Source organism: Chlorocebus sabaeus, chromosome 9, assembly GCF_047675955.1.
Source record: "Chlorocebus sabaeus isolate Y175 chromosome 9, mChlSab1.0.hap1, whole genome shotgun sequence".
Taxonomy (NCBI): Eukaryota; Metazoa; Chordata; class Mammalia; order Primates; family Cercopithecidae; genus Chlorocebus; species Chlorocebus sabaeus.
The window spans coordinates 135,486,615-135,509,765 of record NC_132912.1 but is presented as its reverse complement, the minus strand read 5'-3'; the positions used below and the strand labels follow the sequence as shown (position 1 = coordinate 135,509,765).

Sequence of the window (23,151 nt, the reverse complement as noted above, 5' to 3'; positions counted from 1 at the left end):
CCGGAGAAAGGAGAGGTAGAGTGCCCTTCTTCCCAGCGTGACGCACAACACATCGCTTCCCAGACTTCAGCGCAGCCCTGGGCCCCCAAGCAGCCTGGCTGAGGCCTGGGTACCGGGTGTTGGGAGCCGGGACAAGGCCCCTGAAAAGGGCAAAGTCAGGACCCTCCCCTGCCGCTCTCAGGCGGTAGGGCCTGCAGGCAGGCGAGGAGTTGGTGTAGCTGAAAACACGGCTTCCTCACTTAAACCTCTGCGTCGTAGGTGTCTGTGTGTCATCGTATGACTTGTATTTGTTAAGCCTCTACCTAGTCATATTTTAAATGCCTCTGAAGTTCATGAATGTGCACAGCTGCTTCCCTTACAGATCTCTATCTTTTCAAAAACTGTGTATATCTGCAGGATCCTGGGAAGCTGATTGAAATGGAATGTCTGGAGTGTGAATCAGAAGCTTTAAGACTTGAAAATCAGATGAAAATGTACATCCGAGCGGCTGTTGAGGTCAGGAGTCGTACACCTGGCATTATTTTGCAGATTCCGGGAACTCGGTGCGAGTTGAGTGTGTCCCAGGCTTGAGGGTACCGGGGACACGGCCTGGACCCCACTGCTGGACTCGCCCTGGCTCCTGTGACAGCGGGTGTGAGTCCAGCCTCCAGTGCCACACTTCCTCTCCCACGCACAGGGGCCCACAGGCCTCCCTGGTGGGTTGGGGTCGTACAGGTGGGGGCTGGGATGTGACTCCCTCTGACCCTCCTCCTGCAGCCCCTGTGGAGCTGCCCCCTCCCCGCCATGTGGTGATGTCTGCCCGGGAGGACAGGGGGATGGCCACGCGTCCCCATGAGGGCTTTCTGCCAGCCTCACTTGAGTCCGGGAAGGCGTCCTAATGACGAGGGGCAGAAGCCACCGCCGGCCCTGGGGTCAGCTGCCAATTACAGGCACGTGAGCCTGACCCACCCCCGTCCTGCTGTCTGAGACGTCAGGCTCCAGAATAGCAGCCACTGCCACGAAAGGATTTAGAAATCATTTTAGACTCTTCCTCAGTAAGAATTTCCTAGTTAAAAGATGAACAAAAACCTGACAGAATGGAGGTACGCAGCCCTGACATGGTGCCACGGCAAGTGTGGTGGGTCGGCCCGGGAGCCCTCGAGTCTGTCAGCCCGGCAGTACAAGGCCCCGCTGGGCACAGAGGAGCCAGGGGCATGTGGGTCAGTGCTGGAGGTGCCGGGGTGGGGGATGAGCAGGGCAGCTGGGAGGCCTCCCCGCCCCCACTCCTAAGGCACCCACCCTCAGCCCGCACTGCCTGGCGCATGTATCACAGCCCGGCAGGCGCCGACGCCTCTGTGGACTTGCTCCTGGGTCTGCCTCCGCGGGGCTGAGCGTCTCGTGGGAGGTTTTTTTGCTGCTGTGCACCAGTGCCAGGCATGTGGTAGGCGCTTAATGAGAGTTCGTTTAAGGAATGATTTCCAGACACTTTGGCTGCTGCACTTTGTCGTGAAAGTGAACAGAGGCTGCTTGTGACTGTGGCACTGTGGGGTGTACGGCTGCTTCCCCCGCCTCACCTGCTGAGGATCTCGGAGGGGCCGGCACCGGCGTACGAGGCTTTCAGACCCAGCAGCCAAGTGGCAGGATGGGGTTGTGAGGTGCAGGCTCCACCCAGCCCAGAGGCAGCATGAGGGCGAGGCCCCCGTGGAAGCCACAGGCTGTGGGGACATGGCCAAGTGAGCCCAGGGCGGTGGGCGGCCCAGAAGGGCTTGTGGGAGGTGGGAGTGTGGGGAGACGGGCTCCACTGAAATCCTGGCCTAAGCCGTTGTCCTGGGAAGGGCCCGTGTAGCACAGACCGGAGGAGACGTTCTGGGGGTGGGAAGCGTCGTGGGCACAGGCCCCTGGAAAGAGACGGGATCAGGAAGGGAGCAGCCGCCACTGAGTCCACACGGGGGAGGCGGGCGCAGCCACGACGTGTGCGTCCTGCCAAGCCTCCTGCGTGTACTATCTTGTGAGACATCCACTTCCTCCTAGAGTCACTCTGGCCATTTTCACGGACAGATTTGAGCATGGCGCCACACAGGGCAATGAATCTAGGGCCTGAGTTCTCGGCGTGCCCTGCACATGTCCCGCCCCAGCCCCGTAGCTCGAGCCAGCAACCTCCATAGAATCGCCCACGACTTCTCCGCAGGCCCAGCTGGATATCATACAGAGACTAGACGTGGCGCTGCAGCGAGCCGTCCGCCTGGGCGACCCCCGGGTCATCCACGTGGTGTGCACCACGCAGTGGAACACCTGCCTGCCCCTGCTGCAGCACAACCTGCGGCACCACCTGCGGAAGCCCCTGGCTGGCGTTGCGGACGTGCTGGAGAAGGTGGACAGGTGGGGTGCGCACCTGCGCTGTGTCCTCCATAGAGCGGGTGGTGCACGGGAGGACACAGAGGAGGAGAAGGTGGCCCAAGCCCCCTTGCCATGCCAGTGCCACAAGCAGCAGACTCCCCCCGTACTCAGTAAGGGCCACCCTCTGTCTCTGCTCAGGGCCAGGCATGCCGGGTCCTCTGTGTGGAGCACTGGTGGGGCCAGAGGAAGAAGCAGGCTCAGCTGTGCCTCACGGGCATCTGTGCCCCTCAAGCCTCCATTGAAGGGGACTGTCATGGCCACAGAAGCTGAGAGTGGGGGGCTGGTTGTGGCCCCGTGGGACTGGGGTCATCTTGGGTGAGACAGGAGTGCTCAGAGGGCCCAGCGTCCCGGAAAAGCACGGTGTGTCCTCAGGGGTGACAGGAATGCTGGGGCCAGCGTGGTAGCAGGTGGTAAGCATCTAGGTGGGCCGTGGCGGGCAGGCGGCAGGCATCTGGGTGGGCCGTGGCGGGCAGGCGGCAGGCATCTGGGTGGGCCGTGGTGGGCAGGAGACAGGTGCTGGGGGCAAGGGCAGCCACAAGATGTTGCAGAGCCTGGACCCAGGGTGGCTGGAGAACCACAGCCCTGGTCTCAGGACCTGTTTCTTGTTGGGAGGGCTCAGCCTCTTCTGTCTCTTGCTGTCAGTATGGTTTTGACTCTGAGACCACCAGCTCAGCCCCAGCTCCCTGTCTGCTACCTCCCTGCACTGCCACAGCTCCCTCCCATCTTCTCTGGGGCTCCCTGAATTTTTCTAGAATTCTATTTAATTTCCTCTGTTGGCTTCTTGGTTTCTTGACTATACCTTTTGGAGGAATGGGGGATTTCTCTAGGGCTAAGAACATGCACCGCTTAGCACAGTCTGTGTCAGGCCAGCATCACTCCGGCTCAGTTCACACAGATACACACCCTGAAGCATGGTGACCACACCCCTCACACCCCCCTGGGCCATCCTTCAACTTCCCACAGCTGAGAATGAACCCGGACCCCGGCTCAGCTGCCCCTAGAGCCGCTTCTCAAGCCTGGCACACGTGCACTCCTGTGCCCACGCAGCCTGCTCGAGCCCAGGGGGTCTGGAGCACCCACACACAGCTGCTTGAGGCCAGGGGATCCAGGGCACCTCCACACGGGCTGGTTGGGCTGCTCTGCACAGCCCTTCCTCTCCAGACCCTAGCCTCCCTCGCAGCCCTGCACCCTGACCTCTGCCACCGTGGCCTGTGGGAACTGTGCCCCACGCTTCAGGAAGTTGTGCCCAGGCTGTGGGAACTGTGCCCCACGCTTCAGGAAGTTGTCCCCAGGCAGAGAGCCGGGCATCTTGCACTAGCGCCCAGGTTTCCTTCCGGGTCTGCCGTTGTGAGTTGCCGAGGCCTCCGGGGTCTGCATTGTCTTCCCTCCTTGTCCCCATTTGTGAGTCCCCAGGGCCAGGCAGGGACATCACTGAAAGGATGGCAGAAAGCCAGGGACACCGGGCACCAAGTCTCCCCTACATGCTGGGGCCACTCCAGGCCTCTCCCTGGAGGGTGTGACCCCAGCCCGACACAGCCTCAGCCCTGCCAGGGCCCCTGATGCCGCGCCACCCCCACAGCCTCATGACGCTGCTGCGCTGCCAAGTGCACATGGAGATGGCGCAGATCGAGGAGGACGAGGACCGGCTGGAGCCCGCCATGGAGCACCTCCAGAAAGCCGCGTGCCTGGACAGCCTGGGCCTCTACCAGGACAGGCTCCAGATGGCCTCCACCCGGCTGCGCCTGTGCACCACACTATACCAGGCCCCCGAGCGTGCAGAGGACAAGGCCATCATGGCCATCGAGCAGGTGCTGCCCGGGGAGGTGAGGGAGGCTGGGTGCTGTAACCCCAGCATGGGGCCGGGGCTGGGCTTTGAAGGCACGGCAGGGCGGGAGCTGCCCAGGGCCGCCTGAGGCGAGGAGGCCTGGGGCCGAGCTGTCACTGTGTCTGTGAGCACGAGTACCACACAGGCCCTGCCACAGCCAGGAGGCTCCAGAAGTTGGAGAAGGTGCTGCGGAAAGTCCAGCGGCCCCTTCCTCATCAGTCTCTGCTTTTCACAGGCCAAAAAAGCGACCCCAAAGGACGGCGTCAGGAAGAAGCGGGCCCTGCTGGTGAACGCAGGCCTGGCCTTAGCCCCCGACACGTTTCAGATCGTGCTGGACAGTGAGAATGAGGCCAAGGGTGAGCGCCGCACTGGGCTCTCCAGCCCGGAACCATCCGCCTTGGAATGGCTCCGAGGCTGCCCGGGGGTTTCCCCAGTCCCCATGCTCCCTCCCACGGCCCCTGGATGTGCAGGGACCGTGCACCAGCAGTGTCCCCCGATCTCGGCCTGCCGGGTCTGGCAAAGCCCAGCGAGGGTCTTCTGTGCACATGCCAGCCATGTCGGGTGTCCCGGCTGCTGGGACAGACCCCACGGGCTCCGCTGCTTAGACAACAGGAACTCACTCCTCCCAGTCCCAGGCTGGAAGTCAAGGCGTGAGCAGAGCTGGTTCCCCCGAGGGCTCCTCCTTGGCTTGTGGACGCTGTCTCCTCCCTGCGTCCTCAGGGCCGTTCCTTCTGGGGGTCTGTGTCCTCGTTTCCTCCTCTTAGAAGGATACCAGTCAGGCCGGGCGCAGTGGCTTAAGCCTGTAATCCCAGCACTTTGGGAGGCCGAGACGGGCAGATCACAAGGTCAGGAGATCCAGACCATCCTGGCTAACACGGTGAAACCCCGTTTCTACTAAAAATACAAAAAAAAATACTAGCCAGGCGAGGTGGCGGGTGTCTGTAGTCCCAGCTACTCGGGAGGCTGAGGCAGGAGAATGGCGTGAACCTAGGAGGTGGAGCTTGCAGTGAGCTGAGATCCGACCACAGCCTGGGCGGCAGAGCGAGACTCTGTCTCAAAAAAAAAAAAAAGGATACCAGTCAGACTGGACTAGGGTCCACCCTGGTGACCTCATTTGACCCAGATTACCTCCAAAGAAGGTCATACTCAGGTCCTGGGGGCGAGGACTTCAACACACCCTGCTCTGGGGAGTGGGGTTGAGCCACTGCCAGAGGCACAGGACAGGGCTCCCTGGATCACGGGGTCAAAGCTGAAGCCATCACGTCTGTCCTAGGGAGACCCTGAGCTGGCTTTGGGTAGTGGGACATGGGGCCATGCGGCCCACGTGCAGGGACTGAGCCAGGGTTCGGGGGTGTATTGCACCCCCACTGCCCCAGCTTCTCTGGGCACTCGCCAGTGGCTGTGGGAATGCAGGCGGTCCCACTCTCTTCAGCCCAGTGCAGGGGCCAGGCTGGGCCTGGCTTAGGAGCCCTTCGCATTGGTCCCTTAAGGGTCCTGCTGGGGGCTGCCACCAGGCCTCCCTCCAGCTCAGTGCCCCGCAGCTGGCGGCTTTCGCCCAGCACGATGAACCAGGCGTCACCCAGGCTGCAGCCTGCGGAGACAGTGGTCGGGAATGGAGCCGCTGGGTCGTGTCTCGGGTCTGAGACAAGGAGATGGGCAGATGCAGGGTGGGTCGTGTCCTGCAAGGGAAGGTTGGCGGCTCTTGGAGCGGGGAGGGGTCACCGCCTCATCGTCCACCGCCCTCAGATGCTGCCGCACCTGTGCTTTCATTTTGCCCTGATAAGTTTGAGGAGCAGCTGCAGATCCACCAGTAGGACCCGGATGTACCTATTTTGCCTTCCTGACTCCTTTCATTCATGGGCGTGTGCTGCTGGCTGCCTGGGGGTCAGGTGCATGCCCACCTGCTGGCTGTGGGGCTGAGACAGTGCCCTACACCCAGCAGGAGGTGCTGCGGGGCCCTGCCCAGGGGGAGTGAGGGTGGTGCAGGCTCCAGGGGAGGATACCCTTGAGTGGCTCCTGAAGGTGAACCCCTGTGCCGGCCGAGAGGGTAGACACCAGCCAGGGGAGGCCCAGTCCCCCCTGTTGCCCATGCACAGGAGGCCCCCCAGGGTGTGGAGCTGAGTTCTGGGTGTGGAGCTGAGTTCCGGGTGCTTGTGATTTATTTGCCAGGAAAAGGAGCGGTGATTCGAAACCTCTGACGTCATGCAGATAAAACTGCTGGGCCTTGGGGTGCTACACAGGGGCTGGGTGGGAGCGCGGGAGTCTGAGGCCGGGTGCCCCTGCTTGGACGTCAGCTAGGTAGCGCAGCCAGCAGGGCAGCAGGAGGATCTTGGCAGACTGCTCCCCGGTTCCTGGAGCCTCCCCCACTCAGAGGAGCACTGGCTTGGCCTCGTTGCTGGCGGGAGACACAGGCAATGCCACTCTGTAGCTCTGTTCCCGGGAGCCGGGGATCTAGGGCCCCTGCAGCCACCACCTATGCGTGGCCACCCCAGCGCCGGCGCGGGGCGCTGGTTCCTGATGGGCGCGTCCCCGGCCGGCCCTTCCCCAGCAGCCCCAACACCTGCCTGTGCATTTCCGTCCCAGTCTCCACCGGGAAGAGCAGGGGCCGGTTCACCTACCTTTGTGCAAAGGCGCGGCACCACATCGTCAGCGTGGACAAAGCTGCCGGGCACCTGCGGCGCCTGGGCAACGAAAACAGCAAGGAGAGGTGAGTGAGGAAAAGGCCAGAGTGCCACACAGAGCCCTGCCCAGGGGTCGCTCAGCCCAAGAGCCAGCGTCTGTGGCAGCCGAGCTGACCCTGCGTGTGGCTGTCTGGGGACACGCCAGGTCATCTGCTCAGGATGGTGGGAGGAGGTCCCCGCCTGGGGGTCCCGACATAGATGGGACCCCCAGCCTGTGATGACAGCCACCGCCTGTGAGGTGTGCAGCCGCCCTGTCCCGCCTGTCACTGCTGTCACTCGGAGGACACGCAGCACCTGTGACCAAAGCAGGCTGATTTTTGGTACCAACCCTGCGGTACCGCCCCCAGGAGGCCTGCTCCGTGCAGCGGATTGCACGGCCTTTCTTCTCACCACAGGGAAGGGAGGTGCCACTCACAGCTGACTGGCAGGGGGAAGCAGAGAGCTGCACCCGACCCCGGGACATGCAGCCGCCAGGCCGTCCCCAGTGCGAGCACCGGGCTCCTTGCCACCTCGAAATCGCAGAGCCACAGTGGCCTTTTCTCAGGCAGGCAGCCCAGGTGTTTTCTAACTTTAGCAGCCACGTTTGTCTACTCACTTTTCCCTCGTTTGGGTTCTTGGTGAGCAGGATACAGATTTGGGCAGAGCTGGCCAAAGTGGCCCGGAAACAAGGCGTGTGGGACGTCTGTCGGACGGCGAGCCGCTTCTGCCTCCTGTATGACAACGTCAAGGTGAAGAAATCGAGGCTGCGGAGAGGTTTGTACCCGCCCTCACGAGTGCGTCCCAGCCTGGCCACAGCCGCCCTCTGGGTGCGGGAAGGGTTGTGGTTCATGCAGTGACAGCCCATGGGGCCTTCACATGAGAAAGGGTATAGCTAAGTCACAGTAGTAGCAGTTCCCACTAATTATCAGGACTGCCAATCACGGGGCGGCGACCACATCTGGCTGTGTCAGCCGAGCCACAAGCACCATCATCATGCTCCATCTTCAGTCACTGAGGGCCTCGGAAGCTCAGGCAGGGGCAGCCACAGCCAGCGAGCAGATGCCCATGCGGGGCGCCTGCAGGCAGAGGGCAGTGGCCACAGGCCCAGCGGGAGCAGGACATGGGTGGGGCAGCCTCATCAGTCAGCACGAGGCCCTGGAGAGGCTCCTGTCTCAGGGACAGTCAGGACCCAGAGGGACGAGGGAAGTGACAGAATGGGCACAGGGGGCCTGGGAGTCCTGCAGGAGTCGGGGGGGACCCCTCCAGAAGGTGGGGTATGCAGGAGGAGCTGGGAGTCCTGCAGGAGTCAGGGGGGACCCCTCCAGAAGGTGGGGTATGCAGGAGGAGCTGGGAGTCCTGCAGGAGTCAGGGGGGACCCCTCCAGAAGGTGGGGTATGCAGGAGGAGCTGGGAGTCCTGCAGGAGTCAGGGGGGACCCCTCCAGAAGGTGGGGTATGCAGGAGGAGCTGGGAGAGCCACAGGGGCCAAGAGCATTTGCAGGGATGTGGCCAAGAGCAAGCCCTGGCTGGGGGCCAGCACTACACCCAGCTCCGCCACCCCACGGAGAGCTCCTCCAGCCCCTTCCTGGGCAAGCTGCCCGCCTCCCGCTCACCCGCCCACCTTGTTGGACCCTACTGGGAGCTGGGGAGAGGCTCAGGCACTCCAAGATGGGCCAGGAATTCTTGTTTTTATATATTTGCTAGAAAAAAACATGATCCTTACCTGCTGCCATTTTTCTCTCAGGGAAGAAGAGGCGAGGTAGGGACGGCTCGATGCAGGACACCTGGAGCCACCCTGAGGTTGTCCTGCAGAGGCAGGTGTGTCCTGACCTGCTGCGGAAGTTCGCGGAGGTGGGGTTCATCGGTGCTGAGGTGCGTCGCCGAGGTGGGGTTCGTCGGGGCTGAGGTGTGTCCCGGAGGTGGGGTTCGTCGGGGCTGAGGTGCGTCCCGGGGGTGGGGTTCGTCGGGGCTGAGGTGCATCACTGAGGTGGGGTTCACTTGGGCTTGGTGCGTCGCTGAGGTGGGGTTCATCGGGGCTGAGTTGCGTCCCGGGGGTGGGGTTCGTCGGGGCTGAGGTGCATCCCGGGGGTGGGGTTCGTCGGGGCTGAGTTGCATCCCGGGGGTGGGGTTCGTCGGGGCTGAGGTGCATCCCGGGGGTGGGGTTCGTCGGGGCTGAGGTGCGTCGCGGGGGTGGGGTTCGTCGGGGCTGAGGTGCGTCCTGGGGGTGTGGTTCGTTGGGGCTGAGGTGCGTCCCGGGGGTGGGGTTCGTCGGGGCTGAGGTGCGTCCCTGTGCCACAGCGTTGGAGGGTTGCTTTCCTGCGTCCGCACAACCCTCTGCAGGGCAGGCGTTGGTGTCCACATGGCCTGTTAACCCACTGGAGATATTTATCGTCATAGAACCTTCTGTGCTTCAAACAAAACAAATATGAGGGAGGGTAAACTTCCTGGATTCTTGGGAGATTTTCTAGGAGAAAAATATAACCCAAAATGTGCATGGGTGTAAGTTTCTCTTGGGAATCATTTCCGAGTGGCGAATGTGCAGTTGTGTGGATGACACACGGCGACCGCGGCTCCGCGGGGGGATGGTACCTCAGCATTTGCTGCAGAAGTGCATTGAATGTGGCGTGATGTCCGGGGCCCCTGCCATGGGGCCGCCAGGCCTGTTCCTCCCACGCAGGCTCAGAAACTCCCGGGCTCGCCCTGCCCAAAGTCAGCAGGTGGAAATGGCAGAGCGGGATCTAAACCCGGCCCTGGGACCTCGGTCTGAGCTCGCAGTCACTGTGCTGCGGCAACATGAGCGTGGCCTTTGTGACACTGTGTGACTTCAGAGTTCCCAGAGCCACTCGCGGTTAGATGTCTGTGGACTGGCTCAGTGGGTGCACGGCCATCAGCCTCGGGGGGCAGGGCACCTGCCGATTTATGGAGTATGTCCGCCGAGTGGCTCCCAAGTGCCAGGCCCATGCCTCAGCTGGGGTCAGGGTGAGAAGCGGCACAGACCCCTCTGCTCAGGGAGCCAGAGGTCAGATGGCAGAACCAGAGCCAGCAGAGGCCACGGGGCTGTGCCACGTGCTTGTGCACACCCCACAGGCCAGTGCAGCCCTTTCCCCTCAAGCATTTAAAACGTAACGATGACGTAGGGGAAGTGCAAATGCTGGCCGGGTTTGCTGATACCAGGAAGCCACTGTTGGTCCTTCGGGGCCGCTGGGGTGTGCGGTGCTCTGGAAGGACCTTCTCTTCCCTGACCCTCGTGCTGATGGGTGGAGAAAGTCTGGAGGGACTGGCTTTAGTCCCTGGAGTGGCTGTCGGGGCAGGCCTGGCCTGGAGAGGGCGCAGCAGACGGGTCTCTCAGCCTGTGCTTGGCATTTTCAGATCAGAGCTGAGGGAAGGGCATGTATGTTTCCCGTCTGGGGCTGGCCCGTGCTCCACCCACAACCCCTCCCACTGCATGTGTGTTTTGCAGGCCACGGTTCATTTGCTGCGGTCAGAAGGTGTAGAGCTGAACGACCAGGCCATCCCCCCAGAAGACCTGAGCCAGCACCCAGCCGGCTACGTGCCCGAGCCCCCGGAGGCGAATGCCGAGTGGATCACATACAGGTGGGCAGAGGCGATGGTGGCCTTGAGCACTGCCCGGGCCGTGGGTCAGAGGGTGCCCTGCACTCAGCCTGGCATAGGGAGGGACACCCTTCGCATTCGTAAGGACACAGGCTTCTCATGTCGGGGAAGTGTCCATTGTCACGTAAATGACATTGAGACCATGAAAGAGGAAACGGGGTGACGTGGCCTCACTTGTTTTTAGCAGTTGTTCCTAGCAAGACCCCAGGCGTCGTTTGTTGTCACTACGAGGAGAAGTTCACGAGTGTCTTTTCCACCGTGCCACTCTCGTCGGTCCCTCTGATGGTGCATGAAAGGCAGCTGTGGGGAGGTGGTCTTCGTGGCAGGAAATAGAAGGAACAGCTTCTGTATTTGCTCAGAGGAAAAGCTCTGCTCTCCCTCCTATTGTGGGAAAAGCCATCAAGGACTGCCTTGGCCTCGAAAACTCCTTGTGTGTCAATAAGCAAAATTAGTTTGTACAGAACATCTCACAGGCTTTGCCGACATGAGGCTCCAAGTTTGGAAGCAATCATGAAATTGGAGTGCTTTACCAGCAGTGATGGTTTTTGCCTATTTTTAATCTAAAATTAAATATTTTTAACTTATTTTTTTAATTGACAAGTAATAATTTAATGTTTCTGGGGTGCACAGTGACATTTTGATCCATGTAATGTGGTGATCAGATTTGGGTAATTAGTGAATCCATCATGTTGGACGTGTATTGTTTCTCGCTGTTGGGGACGTTCAGTGTCCCCCTCCCAGCATCCCCGTAAACTATAGTTGCTTACCGTGCGTAGGACACGGGAATTTATCCCTCCGATGCAGCTGCGCCAAGCACATGAACGTGGTAAGCTTGGGTGTCCCGACTATCCATGCAACAGAAGCTGGGCACAGCGCCCCTGTCCTCGCCGGTCACACGGGGCAGAAGGAAAGTCAGCTGTCCCTGCTTGCTGTGCACGCCTGGAGCCACCCAGCCGAGCCCTTTGGAGGGAAGAGGTGGTCAGGCAGCAGCAATGACAATGACGGCCGCAGGTGGCCTTTGTCTTGGCCTCTTGGGATCCCGTCTCCTGCAGCAGCTCTGGGCTCTGTGAGGAGCTGCCTGGCCCAGGCCTGCCCCGGGCTCCCAGCCCTCGCAGCCCCGTCATTTCAGGCAGGGGCTCCGGATGCCTTTCCAGGCATCCCAAGGCCCAAGGTTGGGCGGGGCTCTGCACTCCTGCTGGGCCTGCTCATAGACAGAGGAGGGTCTGAAAATCAGGGCTCAAGCCGTTTGTAGCCTGTGAGCTGAGAGTGGCTTTGACACTTTTAAATTTGTAAAACAAAATAGAAAAAATATAGTGAAGACTATGTGGAGCTTGCAGAGCCCAAAATGCTGTTTGCCCAGCCTGGTCTAGTGGGGTGGACAGACCCTGTCCACGTCCACACTGCTGAGTGAAGGCTGACTGCCCTGCGCGCCGTGTGCCGACTCCCTGGGGAAGGGCAGAGCCTGCATGTAATTCAGGTGGGGAGAAGAGGAAGATGCTTGCTTGGGCAGGAGGGAGGGCGGCGCTTCGAAGTGTGGAGCAAGGCCAGGAGGCGCGAGGCAGCGGCAGTGTGGCTGGACACAGCCCCGGGCCGGGGGCCGGAGGTTTGCAGGCGAGCGGGGGTCCCGTGGCAGGTGTGAGCGCTCGTGGCCATGGGAACCAGCCAGGGGCTGTTGGAGGTGTCCAGGGAGGATGAGGACAAACTGGAACGAGGGGGCCGCTGGGAATGGGGAGCACCAGGCTGGGCCCCAGTGCTTCAGGTGGAGCGCGCAGGCTATGGGGGGCTGGGTGGAGGGTGGGGCAGAGTGTCTCCGCCCCGTGCAGCCCCCACAGGAGCCCCTTTCTGAGCCCAGGGCTCCAGAGACTTCCGGAAACGAGGGAGTCTCGTAGAAGAGTCTACACTGTCTTTAGAGAGGGCGGGTGGGAAAGACTGTTTCACACTTAGGCAGCCGTCCCCAGCCGTGTTAGCCCCGGGGACTGGTTTTGTAGGAGACAGTTTTTCCACGGACTGGCTGGGTGGAGGCTGGTCCCAGGAGGAAGCTGTTTCCACCTCAGATCGTCAGGCGCTGGTTCGGTTCTCACAAGGAGCGCGCAGCCTAGATCCTCGGAAAGCGCGGGTGGCAGTGCAGTCGGCCCTCCCCCTCCCGTGAGGGTGGAATGCGGCTGCTGATGGGACGGGAGGCGGGGCTCAGGCGGGAGTGCCAGTGGCAGGAGCGCTGTGAATGCAGATGGGTTTGGTCGCTGCCCACCCGCCCCCACCCGCTTCCCACCTGCAGCCTGGTCCCTGACAGGCCGTCCTGGTCCCGGCCCCGGGGCTGGGCACCCTGCATGAAGGGCTTGACGGTGCTCATTTTGCAGAACCTGGGTGGAGAGTCTGTCCCAGTATGCCATGAATAACTGGCTACGCTCCGCGGAGATCGGACAGGAGATCCAGGAGGCGTGGATCGTACAGAACGCCGTGGTCTACGTCCTGAACCACAACCACCACCTGATCCTGGCCGGGCGGCAGAAGGAGCTGGTGGACGCCCTGTACCACCTCCTGAGCATCGTCAAGGCCACAGGCCACAGTGGGTGTGTGTGGGCAGTGCTGCAGTCACACAAGGAGGGGCTTCTTCCCTTGGGAGACCCTGGAACAAAGGCAGGCAGCTGCGCTCCGTGGCCCTCTGTGTCCCAGCAGAGGAGGGTCGTGGGCACCCGTGCATCTCAGGCCTCCTACCACGACCTGAGGACTCTGTGCATGGGATCAGGGTGTGGCCTGCGGGGGCCAAGATTCCCTCTGACAAGCATGTCTCCCAGGGACCCCGTGATGCTGGTGACGCTCTGCAACACTTTGGCGCGAGGCCTGATCATCAGCTGGATTCCAGTCCAGGCTGCTGAGAAGTCCAGGAAATTCAAACCAAACACGTTTCACAGCCCACTGGATGCAGGAGCCACCTCTGAGATCAAAACAGCGGTGGAGGTAGCACCTCCATGGTGCCGAGAGAGAGACGGGGGCGGTGGAGGGGGGGGAAGAAAGGTGAACAGAGAGAGGAGAGGAAAGAGAAGAGAGGAGAAGTGAGAGGAGAGAGAGGAAAGGAGAGAGGAGAAAAGAGAGGAGAGAGGATAAGAGAGAGAAGAGACAGGAGAAAGAGAGAGGAAAGGAGAGAGAAGAGAGAAAGAGGAAAAGAGACAGGAGAAAGGAGAGAGAAGAAGAGAGAGGAGAAGAAACAGAGAAAGGAGAGAGAGAGGAGAGGAGGAGGGGAGAGAGAAAAAGAGAGAGGTGTGTGTGTGAGGGGGCGGGAGCGGAGGGAGAGAGTGGGGAGGCAGCCCCACCCAGACAGAGCCCTGCAGACCTGAGGCTGGAGGCTGGAGCTGAGCTTCTGAAGGCTCCTGGAAAGGCCCTGGGAGAGCAAACTGCCCTCAGTGGAGGTGACAGACGTAAGAACAATTTAGGAAGTAAAACGTCAGGGGCTCCAGTTGCTGGGAAATAAGGCCAGGGCTGGAGAGAGAAAAGCAAGACCTGTGGGTGGGTGTGGGCCTCCCCTCGGGGCAGGCTCCAGGCTGAGAGGGGAGTGGAAATAGAACCAGAAATGGCAGATTGGAACAGCGGGAAACAGGGACCGCGTCACCCACAAATGCAGCCGTCCCAGTAAAACGCAGCAGACCCAGTGTGTGGGACGATCCTGGTGGCCCAGGCGGATCATTTATCCCACGGAATTTGGATTTGGTTGTAATCCAAAAGGAAGGGAAAAGGGAGTGTTCGCGTTGACGGATGTTGCTGAAGTGTGTGTCGAGCCACTGCCCGTTTCTAACTCAGAGAACCCGGGAGAAAGCCAGTTTCCTAAAGGGTCAGGGGAGTCGGAACCTCCTGGAGCCTGCGTGTGGAGCGCCCACAGTGGGGCCGGGGCAGGGAGGCCTTGAGTGTCCCCGCAGGGGCACAGGGAGGGAGCTGTCCCCACCCTTGAAGGAAGACTTTGTGCTAAAGCTCATCCCGCATGACCCTTTCTGGGCCATGGATAAAACCGTGGGCCGGAGAGTCTCGAGCCTGAGGCACAGCGCTCACGGCACTCACGGCACTCACGGTGCTCACGGTCAGCACTGACGGTCAGCTGTGCTAGGCCACAGCCACAGAGGGCCCTGGTGCTACCAGTTCCCAGTGGGGACGGCTGGCCCTGGGCAGTCAGTGTGATCCAGCCAGGACGGCCAGGAGCACCGGCTGTGGCATCAGGTGCAGGTCGTTCTTCTGAGAGGGGACCAGGGGCCGGCTCCGGGGACCTGCAGGGATCAGGCTGGAGGCTGTGGAGGGGAGGGCGCCGTGGGCAGCTTGGGCAGCTGTGAGTGCAGCTGAGCCTGTTGTGGGCCCCGGGAGGCAGCTGGGGGTGCAGAGGAGCTTCCTTCTTGGATGTGATGACAGCTGGATCCAGATGCTGAGAGGAAGTGCCAGCACTGACCTGGCAATCCGGGAGCACGGAGTGAATGGCAGAGTGAGAGGAAGCCGGCTTGGGCAGTGCCTGGACTGGGAGCCAGGTGGTGAAGAGGGGAGTCAGTGCTCCCCAAACACATTCCGATGGAATGTCTGTGTGGAACTTGACCAGTGTTTGAAAGTTTATCCAGAAGCAAGGATGGAGGGGGAGGAAGGGGAAGGACGCTGCCCAGTAGGTGTCTGTGCTGCTGAGATGTTTTACAAGGAGCAGGTGTTCCCAAGACAGCTCAGGAGTGAGAGGACCGGGGTGCACCGGAGACCAGGTGGCAGCTGCCTCCCCGTGTGTGCGGCTGCGTCCTCGTCCTCAGCGCCTGGGGGTGGGGCTTCGTCTGCTGGGTTTTTGGTGCAGCCCTGGGGGGCCTGAGGTCTCATGTGTTTCACAGGCTGGATCAGGAGCTGGGTCCATCCATCTTTTAATGGTTTGGATCTTGGCTCAAGGTCCCATGTTTAGAATTCAGGTTTCATGACCAAGAAAACATCCATCCTAGGTCTGCGAGTTTGCCCTGAACCTGACCAATGGGAGTGCGCCCGAGGAGACAGTGCCCACCAGCACCCGGCAGCAGCTCATCGCCACCTGGGTCAAGGCCAAGCAGCTGCTGCAGCAGCAGATTGGGCTGCGGCTGGGCACCGAAGAGCAGGTGGGCGCCCCTGCCCGCATCTGGCCTCCAATCGAGGCCCTGTGGACATAGAGGTCCAAGACAGCTGGGGGTGGTGGGGCCCCCAGGACCACTTGGCTCCAGATGGAGCCACCAGGGATGGCCTGGGCACTCCCTTTTCCCATTGAGCTCACCGCCGCTGACTGACCTTGAGTGTGGCACGGGGCCTCCTCTGCCCACCCGTCCACGGGGTCTGTGAGCTGCTGGGCCTGGGGGATGCTGCCTTCTCCCGAGGAGGAGCAGGCCCAGGGCCGGCCCCATGAGCTCCTGGAAGGCCTGATGGAGGAGGGGCCTTGAAACCTGGCCAGGAGCCAGGGCCGAGTGGGGCCCAGGGAGGTGGGGAGGGTCCAGGCATCAACCTGCCTGCCCCAGGCAGCCACCGTGTCAGGCCCACTGGTCCTTCCCTCCTTGGGGATCCCCCAGCCAGCAGACAAGGCTGCCTCACACATGGGGCCGCACAGCCCTGGGGCTCCTTGTTGTATGAGAAGATGACCTGCAGATTCACAGTTAGAAACACAGCCTAAGGTCTAAACGCTCCCAATTTCGTGGTCTGATTGTTGCCATAAAACTAATACCTCGCAGTGTTCGATTCACACATGTTCCAGACTCTCCCGCACCCTCGGGCTGAGGCACTCAGGGCATCCTTCCCACCAGGGCACCAACGAGGATGTCAGCTCGGTGACCAGAGTCCTCGTTGCCTTGGAAATGTACTCATGCAACGGGCTGGGCCTCATGGACTTCACTGTCCCCTCCCTGGCCCAGGTAGGTGTCCCCCGGGGTCTCAGGAGGCCGGGCCCAGAGGCGAGGACGCCGAGGGTCTGAGGTGTTGCCCAAGGTGGCTGGAACTCAAGCCTCATCGTGCGTGCTGACCCCCACTCTGCCCCGCTCTCCTCCACCTCCCAACAGAGCTGCGCCCATCTGCGCACTTCTTTCAGCTTTGTGCTCAGAGTCCCCGTCTCCTGGTGTGAGGCAAACGCTGTCTGAGCGGACCCTCCGTGTCCTGCCCCACCCTGAGCCGCTCAGGGGCAGCCGGGGACTGCACACGCCAGTCCCGTGTCCAGGACACCCTGTGGGGTGTGGGAGCTACAAAAACATCAGGGGCCCTCACAGGCATGGACGTGGTAGCTCAGCTTTTGTGGTCTGTGGTCCAGTGGCCTTTCCCAGGCCACGCCTCTGTGTAGAATCACACGTGCTGTGTGGTCCGTGGGGCTGCAGCTGCTGGAAGGTCGTGGTTGCTAACACGGTGCCCCTTCTCTTGCCACCCACTGGAAGTTGGTGAAAATGGCTTCCGAGTGCAACTGGTCGGACCCCCTGGTGGAGCTGCAGACCCTGACGCGGCTGACCCACTTCGCCTATGCGGCACGTGACCATGAGACCACCATGGCCTGTGCTCACAGGGCTGTGGAAATGGGCATCAAGTACCTGAAGATATTTGGGCCGTAAGTAAGCTCTCATGACTGGACGAAATCCCCCAGAATGGGCAGGGAGCGCGGGCCTGGGCTGCAATCACAGATCAGGGCGCATGTGAGCGCCCCACCAGGTCCCCAGGCCCAGTCCAGAACGCTTCCTGCGGGCCTCAGCCATGTGCACAGGCAGCCTCCTCCTGCCAGCCCTGGGCCCTCATGGACACGGCAGCAGTGGCCCGTGGAAAGCTGGTCGGGAGGGATTCTCAAGTCACGTGGGCCTCCCAGGAGGGGTGTGTGGCCTGCTGGCTGCGCGTGCATCGTTGGCACAGAAAGGGGGGGCCTCAGCCTTCAGAGGCTGGGACAAAGGGCCACAGATGGGGGGCTCCCACCCTAGATGGTTCCTGCTCACAGTTCCAGAGGCTGGAGGTCCCATCGAGGTGTGGCAGAGTCGGCGTCTGCCGAGGGCCCCTTCCCGGCTCCCAGACGGTGCCTCCTCCTGTGTCCTCGCATGCGGGAAAGGGCAGGGGCTCTCTGGGGTCCCTTTCATAAGGGACTAACCCTGTTGGTGAGGGCTCCATCCCCATGATCCAACCCCCCTCAAAGGCCCACGCCGACACCATCACTGTGGGGGTGAGGACCTCCCAGCAACGGAATTCTGAGGGACACGGACACTCTGCCTATGGCAGATAGAAGGGAATTCTGAGGGACACGGACATTCAGCAGGTAGAAAACTGCCATTTCTAATGACATACAGCTTTGAAATAATTTTGAATAGACAGATATGCACACTAATTAAATTTGAAAATAAGGGTAATTTCAATGAAAGAAAATGGCCTGTGCATATATAAATTCTCAGACATTATCTGAATAAATTTTCCACTCTTGGAAAGGTAGATTTAGCCTCAAGTTGTTTTAGTCTCCAGGAGGCTGCCAGCCCCTCCTCTTATTTAATTCTGAGTTTCGGGGGCCAGCCTAGGGGGAATTATTATTATTATTATTATTATTATTTTACCCCCCAGGGGGGTAGTTGGGAGTGAGACTATAGGCCATAAAGAATCGGACTGCGTTGGACCAAAATAAATGGGAAAATCGTGGTTTGAAAAGAAGCTTTTGGGAAGTGATGGGTCATTTTGCACCAGGTAACAGGGAAAATCGTGTGACCTCCAGCAAACACATGAATGGTTATTTCCTGGAGCCAGAAGCACTTCGGGGTCGTGGTAATTCCCAGTGTTTTCTGTGTCCTAGTTTTGCCCTTTGTAAACACTGTCCTTTTTGAAAGTTTGACTATATCCACATTCTGTTGAAACCTTGAAACTAAAAATTTAGACTCTTGTCGTCATCTTAAGTTCTTCGTGCTACTCTTAACCTCCCAAAAAGCAGTCTTGAAGTGACGTAGATGATGTCTTGGGCGTTTTCTCTCTCAGCCGTGGAGAGCTGTGGAAGGAAGAATCGCTGCTTTTCTCAGGCAAATCCGTTTCTTGGTGTCTTTTGGTTCTCACTCCTCGCCTGCTCCTGATGCTCTGACCCCTTTGATAGATCAGAGTGCTCCAGAATAATGGGTGGTCTTGGGTGGTGGATACATGGCGACAGGGACAGTTAAATTGGGAGCCTTTTTTACAACCTTGGTGAGTTTTTTCCCCCCGGGTTTCCCTCTCCACTGAAATGGCACACCACTGCTTGTCGGATTCCTGAGGCGGCCAGACCAATGTGTTGTTTTTCTTTATTATATATTTTTTAAAGCTTCCCTTGAGAGAATAGATGGTAATGGAGAGAATCATTTAACAAGGTCCTGGTTTCTCTTGCAACACAGTAGCTAAACTTGCCTGCTTTTATGTGCAGATTTGTAGGGATCAGCTTGGTAGACGGTATTAGCAGAGAAGCGACCCCTCGATCTTGGTTTGCAAGCCCGTCTCCCGTCAGTCCTAGATTAGGCCCTGTTCAGCCATGCAGGGGTGTGGGTCGATGCGTGCTGCAGCAGTGGGCATAGTGAATATAATCTACCCAGTTGGCAAAGATGTGTACCAAGTGAGTTTAAATAATTGGTGTGGATTGGCCAGTAGCTAAGAAGTGGGCTTTTAAAGAGTGTTGAAGATTGAAAGGTTGTTTTGTTTTTTTTTTAAAAGGAAAAACCATTGATTGTAGATAATGAAATGCTAGGGTCTGCCCTCTTCATGTCTCCCATCCTTCCAAATAGTTATATCCAATGTCTGCTCCCCTTCCAGACAGTTACACCCGGCGTCTGCTCCCCTTCCAGACAGTTACACCCGGCGTCTGCTCCCCTTCCAGACGGTTACACCCGACGTCTGCTCCCCTTCCAGACGGTTACACCCGATGTCTGCTCCCCTTCCAGACGGTTACACCCAGTGTCTGCTCCCCTTCCAGACGGTTACACCCGGTGTCTGCTCCCCTTCCAGACGGTTACACCCGGTGTCTGCTCCCCTTCCCCTTCCAGATAGTTACACCCAATGTCTCCTCTCTTTCCAAATAGTTATATCCAAAACTGTTTTTCCCTCTCCCGTATCTCGTCCCCCCTATTAAAATAGAAATGGGGATTGATTGATGTCCCACTCCTGAATACATGTAAAATTTGTACAAAAATATCTTCTATGAAAATGATTTGTAATCTGTAGACTTGTTACCTGGGAGATGTCTTGATGTAAAATCCCATCCTTTGGGTTGTGGGGTTTTTTCCTCCAAATAAATGTAATCTTAAAAAAAAAAAAAAAAAGGAAAAAAAGAAAATGGCCTGTGACTCGGGTCCCTCGCTCGCCCTCCAGAGTCAGCCGTCCCGCCAGGCCCCGTCGGCAGCGTAGCCGGACACAGAACATTCCCATTCTTTAATTTTCACGGATCTCACTTTTAGTGGCTTACCGTGTTCCATCCAGTTGGGCGATTATTATCGTCCCTAATCTTTTCCCCGCTTTTGAATACGAGGCCGTTTCCATCGGTTGTAAACGCTTCCGCGGTAAAGGTTGTTTCCCTTGAGGTTCTTTTTGGCCAATTTCCTGGGTCTAATAATCCTGGAAGATGAAACTGCTGACCAAAGGCTGTAAAGATGTTTTCTGTGGCCAAATGGCCAGTGTGGCAGCACCTGCCAGAGCCGAGGAGCACCCTAGGCCCACGCCCCGTCTTCCCACGGCCCTGCCCACCGGGATCCAGGGCCTGTGTTGGCCACACCCGTGGGGATACGAGGCCAACATGGGAACGTGCCAAGATGCCTTTCACGTTGGCAACATCCACATGTTCAGGGTCTCCTGGGTGCTCAGAGGCACAAGCAGGCCAGTGCTCACGACTGGGCACCGTGTACCAGGCCCCCCGTTCACTTTTCTCAATGTCCAGGATGGGGCATCGTGTGCCCGGCCCCCGTTCACTCTTCTCAATGCCCAGGACGGGTCATCACGCGCCAGGCCCCCGTTCACTCTTCTCAGTTCCTAGGATGGGGCATCACGCGCCAGGCCCCCATTCACTCTTCTCAGTTCCTAGGATGGGGCATCACGTGCCAGGCCCCCCGTTCACTCTTCTCAGTGCCCAGGATGGGGCATCATGTGCCAGGCCTCCGTTCATTCTTCTCAGTGTCCAGATGGGGCATCACGCGCCAGGCCCCCCGTTCAGTCTTCTTGGTTGGCAGGCACTACTGTTCCCAGGCTCTAGAGCAGGAAATGGGCAGGCAGAGGCCAAGTTGCTCCTGAGGCCACCCAGCTGGGGTGAGTGGCAGAGCTGGGACTAAACCCAGGCAATGGGCTGCAAGCACTGCCTTGGCAGGGGTGAGGCTGAGAGTGCTCAGGAGGCTGTGAGCCCTGCCAGGAGCCATGCACCTGGGACCCTGCCCTGCTGGCCTGGCGCTGGCATGTGGTGCCCCATGTTCACCAGGGGAGCTGGAGGGAGAGCGTGGCAGCAAAGGGCTGGAGCAGAGTTGGGGTGGAGCCGTGTCCCACTGTTTTCTGCCAACATCGAGGGGCTTTTCATTGCAAATGATCTTTCTTCCAAAACCATATGGGCAGGATTCCGTGCCAGGCCTCCCTCTTTGGCATCCCTCTGTAAGAGGCTGGAGGTTACGTTTTCCCTGCAGTCTGTAATACAAATCAATTTGCTTCCAAAAGGAAAACTCGCCTGCTTTGGTGTCTCTTCCTGGCCTTCCTGTGCAGGTGGGGCCGGGGGTGCATCCCCAGCCCTGCAGCTCAGGCATAAGCAGGAGACGCCTACCACCCACCCTGGCCCCTCAGGCCCTGGATGTGCTGAGGCCGAAAATACATCTGCCTGGCTCTGGACATGCTGAGACACCAGGCTGGGATCAGAGGTGTCTCTGGAAGTCTCTGACTGACCCCAGGCCGAGATCAGAGGAGTAGGAAATAGAACTGCCCCAGCCTTCTCAGCAGCCACCACTTGAAGCAGAAAGAAAATAGAATGTTCCAAGTGGAGGTAGTTTTCAGCCTCGAATTCGAGCTCACCCAAACTGTCAGTCACATGTCAGGTCAAAATAAGCCATTTTAGACAAAAGGACCCAGAGAGTATACTTCCCATACACCATTTTAAGAAAGTTTCTTGAGGATATGATCCAGAAAAACAAGGAAGTAAACCAAAAAAAAAAAAAAAAGAGAAAGATATGTGGGATGCTAGAAATAACAGATTCAACCCAGGAAAGTAGTCAAGAGCTGTCCCCAGATGGACGCTGTGCAGAGAGAGCTGTCTGACTGCATCAGGCGGCTCAGGAGGACCCTGGGGAGGGCAGGGAAACAGAGTCCCTCACATGACGGGTGGGGACAGTTCAGTGGGGCACACTAATTAGAGAGTCTGGGAAACCAAGTCATTTACAGCCGGACACTCCAGTGAGAAACATGGTGTTCATGATATTCCACTTTGAGGATTAACTTGTTGACAAAGAAGGAAGCATTTTGATGAAAGGATGGATTTTGGCAATACAAAAGTGAAGGAAAAGCGCAGGTAACATCCGCTGGTAGAGCAGGAAGGACGAGCTAAGGGAAGTGTGGGTGTTGTGGTCCTCGCCAGGAAGGTGAGTCACCAGGGTCACGGTGAGGACCGGAAGATGAGAGGCTGGCATGACATCGTAGGTGCCAAGGTGATAGGTGGGGATTAAGTGTCATGCGGTCACTGGCCACACAGGTCAGTTGGAAGGGGCTCCAGGGGGTCTGAGTGAGCCGAACTTAATTCATCCTCGTAAGCAGCCTGTAGGTCGAGGCTGCAGCAAGCTGTGATTGTGCCACTGCACTCCAGCCTGGGTGACACAGCGAGACTCTGTCTCCAAACAGAACAGAACAAACATTATTTCTAAGAGAAATAAACTACAAAGACAGCGTCACAGAGGTGACTGCTGCACAGAGCCTCCTCATAACGGAGTTAGCATTACTTCTCCAAGTGTTGAGGGCACAGCGGCACACAACAGGAGGATGTTGGGGCTGGGCGCCCTGGCCCTGCCACTGCTGTGTAAATTGACTTAAAAATCAATTTTTCTGTTAAATTAGCTAAAGCTGTAAATTTATACATACGGTAACAGGGAAAAGGAGAGGTCATATGAGACTGGAAAAATTGGATTTCCATGTGAGGACTTTTGGAAAGTCCTTTGTGGACCATTGCTGTCCTCTAGTGGCACCTGGTGTCATTGCGCCCAGCGGGAGCCCCTCTGCCCTGGGTGCAGCGTGGGTGGGCTTCCAGGTGCAGGAGGCTGGGGAGATCCTGTGTGCGGGCAGCCTGGGCGCCACCGGCGGGCGATCCTGCGTGCGGGCAGCCTGGGCGCCACAGGCGGGCGATCCTGCGTGCGGGCAGCCTGGGTGCCACAGGCGAGTGATCCTGCATGTGGGCAGCCTGGGCGCCACCAGCGGGCGATCCTGCGTGTGGGCAGCCTGGGTGCAGGAGGCTGGGGAGACCCCGCAGGCTGCTGCTCAGCAGGAGATGATGTGGTCACCTCGCTGGTCACTGTCAGAGCCACAGGCCCTCCCCGAGTCCAGCAGGACCCATGCCCACAGGCAGCAGACGACCAGTCTTTGTAACAGACACTTTAAAAAGTTTACACGTATTTCAGTTCTTCATCCTAATTTCTCTCCATTTTGAAAATTATGTGTAGACACTCTAGCATGGAATTTGTCACAGTGTAGCTTTTATGATAGCATTTTACACTAATGGCAAAGTGGCTTTCCATTCT

The 23,151-nt window shown here is 58.9% G+C and overlaps 1 protein-coding gene across 1 annotated transcript in view; it reads left to right on the top strand.

Moving 5' to 3' along the window:
- Nucleotides 1–23,151, top strand: part of CFAP46 (cilia and flagella associated protein 46) — a 143,577-nt gene that overhangs the window by 15,280 nt on the left and 105,146 nt on the right. Inside the window, exons 10-22 of the mRNA XM_038010269.2 lie at nucleotides 397–495; nucleotides 2,168–2,358; nucleotides 3,956–4,184; nucleotides 4,437–4,557; nucleotides 6,785–6,908; nucleotides 7,508–7,635; nucleotides 8,604–8,731; nucleotides 10,320–10,453; nucleotides 12,829–13,041; nucleotides 13,267–13,429; nucleotides 15,421–15,570; nucleotides 16,243–16,350; nucleotides 16,861–17,027. Of these exons, the coding sequence (XP_037866197.2) occupies nucleotides 397–495; nucleotides 2,168–2,358; nucleotides 3,956–4,184; nucleotides 4,437–4,557; nucleotides 6,785–6,908; nucleotides 7,508–7,635; nucleotides 8,604–8,731; nucleotides 10,320–10,453; nucleotides 12,829–13,041; nucleotides 13,267–13,429; nucleotides 15,421–15,570; nucleotides 16,243–16,350; nucleotides 16,861–17,027 (1,955 nt within the window). The remainder of the gene's footprint in view (nucleotides 1–396; nucleotides 496–2,167; nucleotides 2,359–3,955; nucleotides 4,185–4,436; nucleotides 4,558–6,784; nucleotides 6,909–7,507; nucleotides 7,636–8,603; nucleotides 8,732–10,319; nucleotides 10,454–12,828; nucleotides 13,042–13,266; nucleotides 13,430–15,420; nucleotides 15,571–16,242; nucleotides 16,351–16,860; nucleotides 17,028–23,151) is intronic.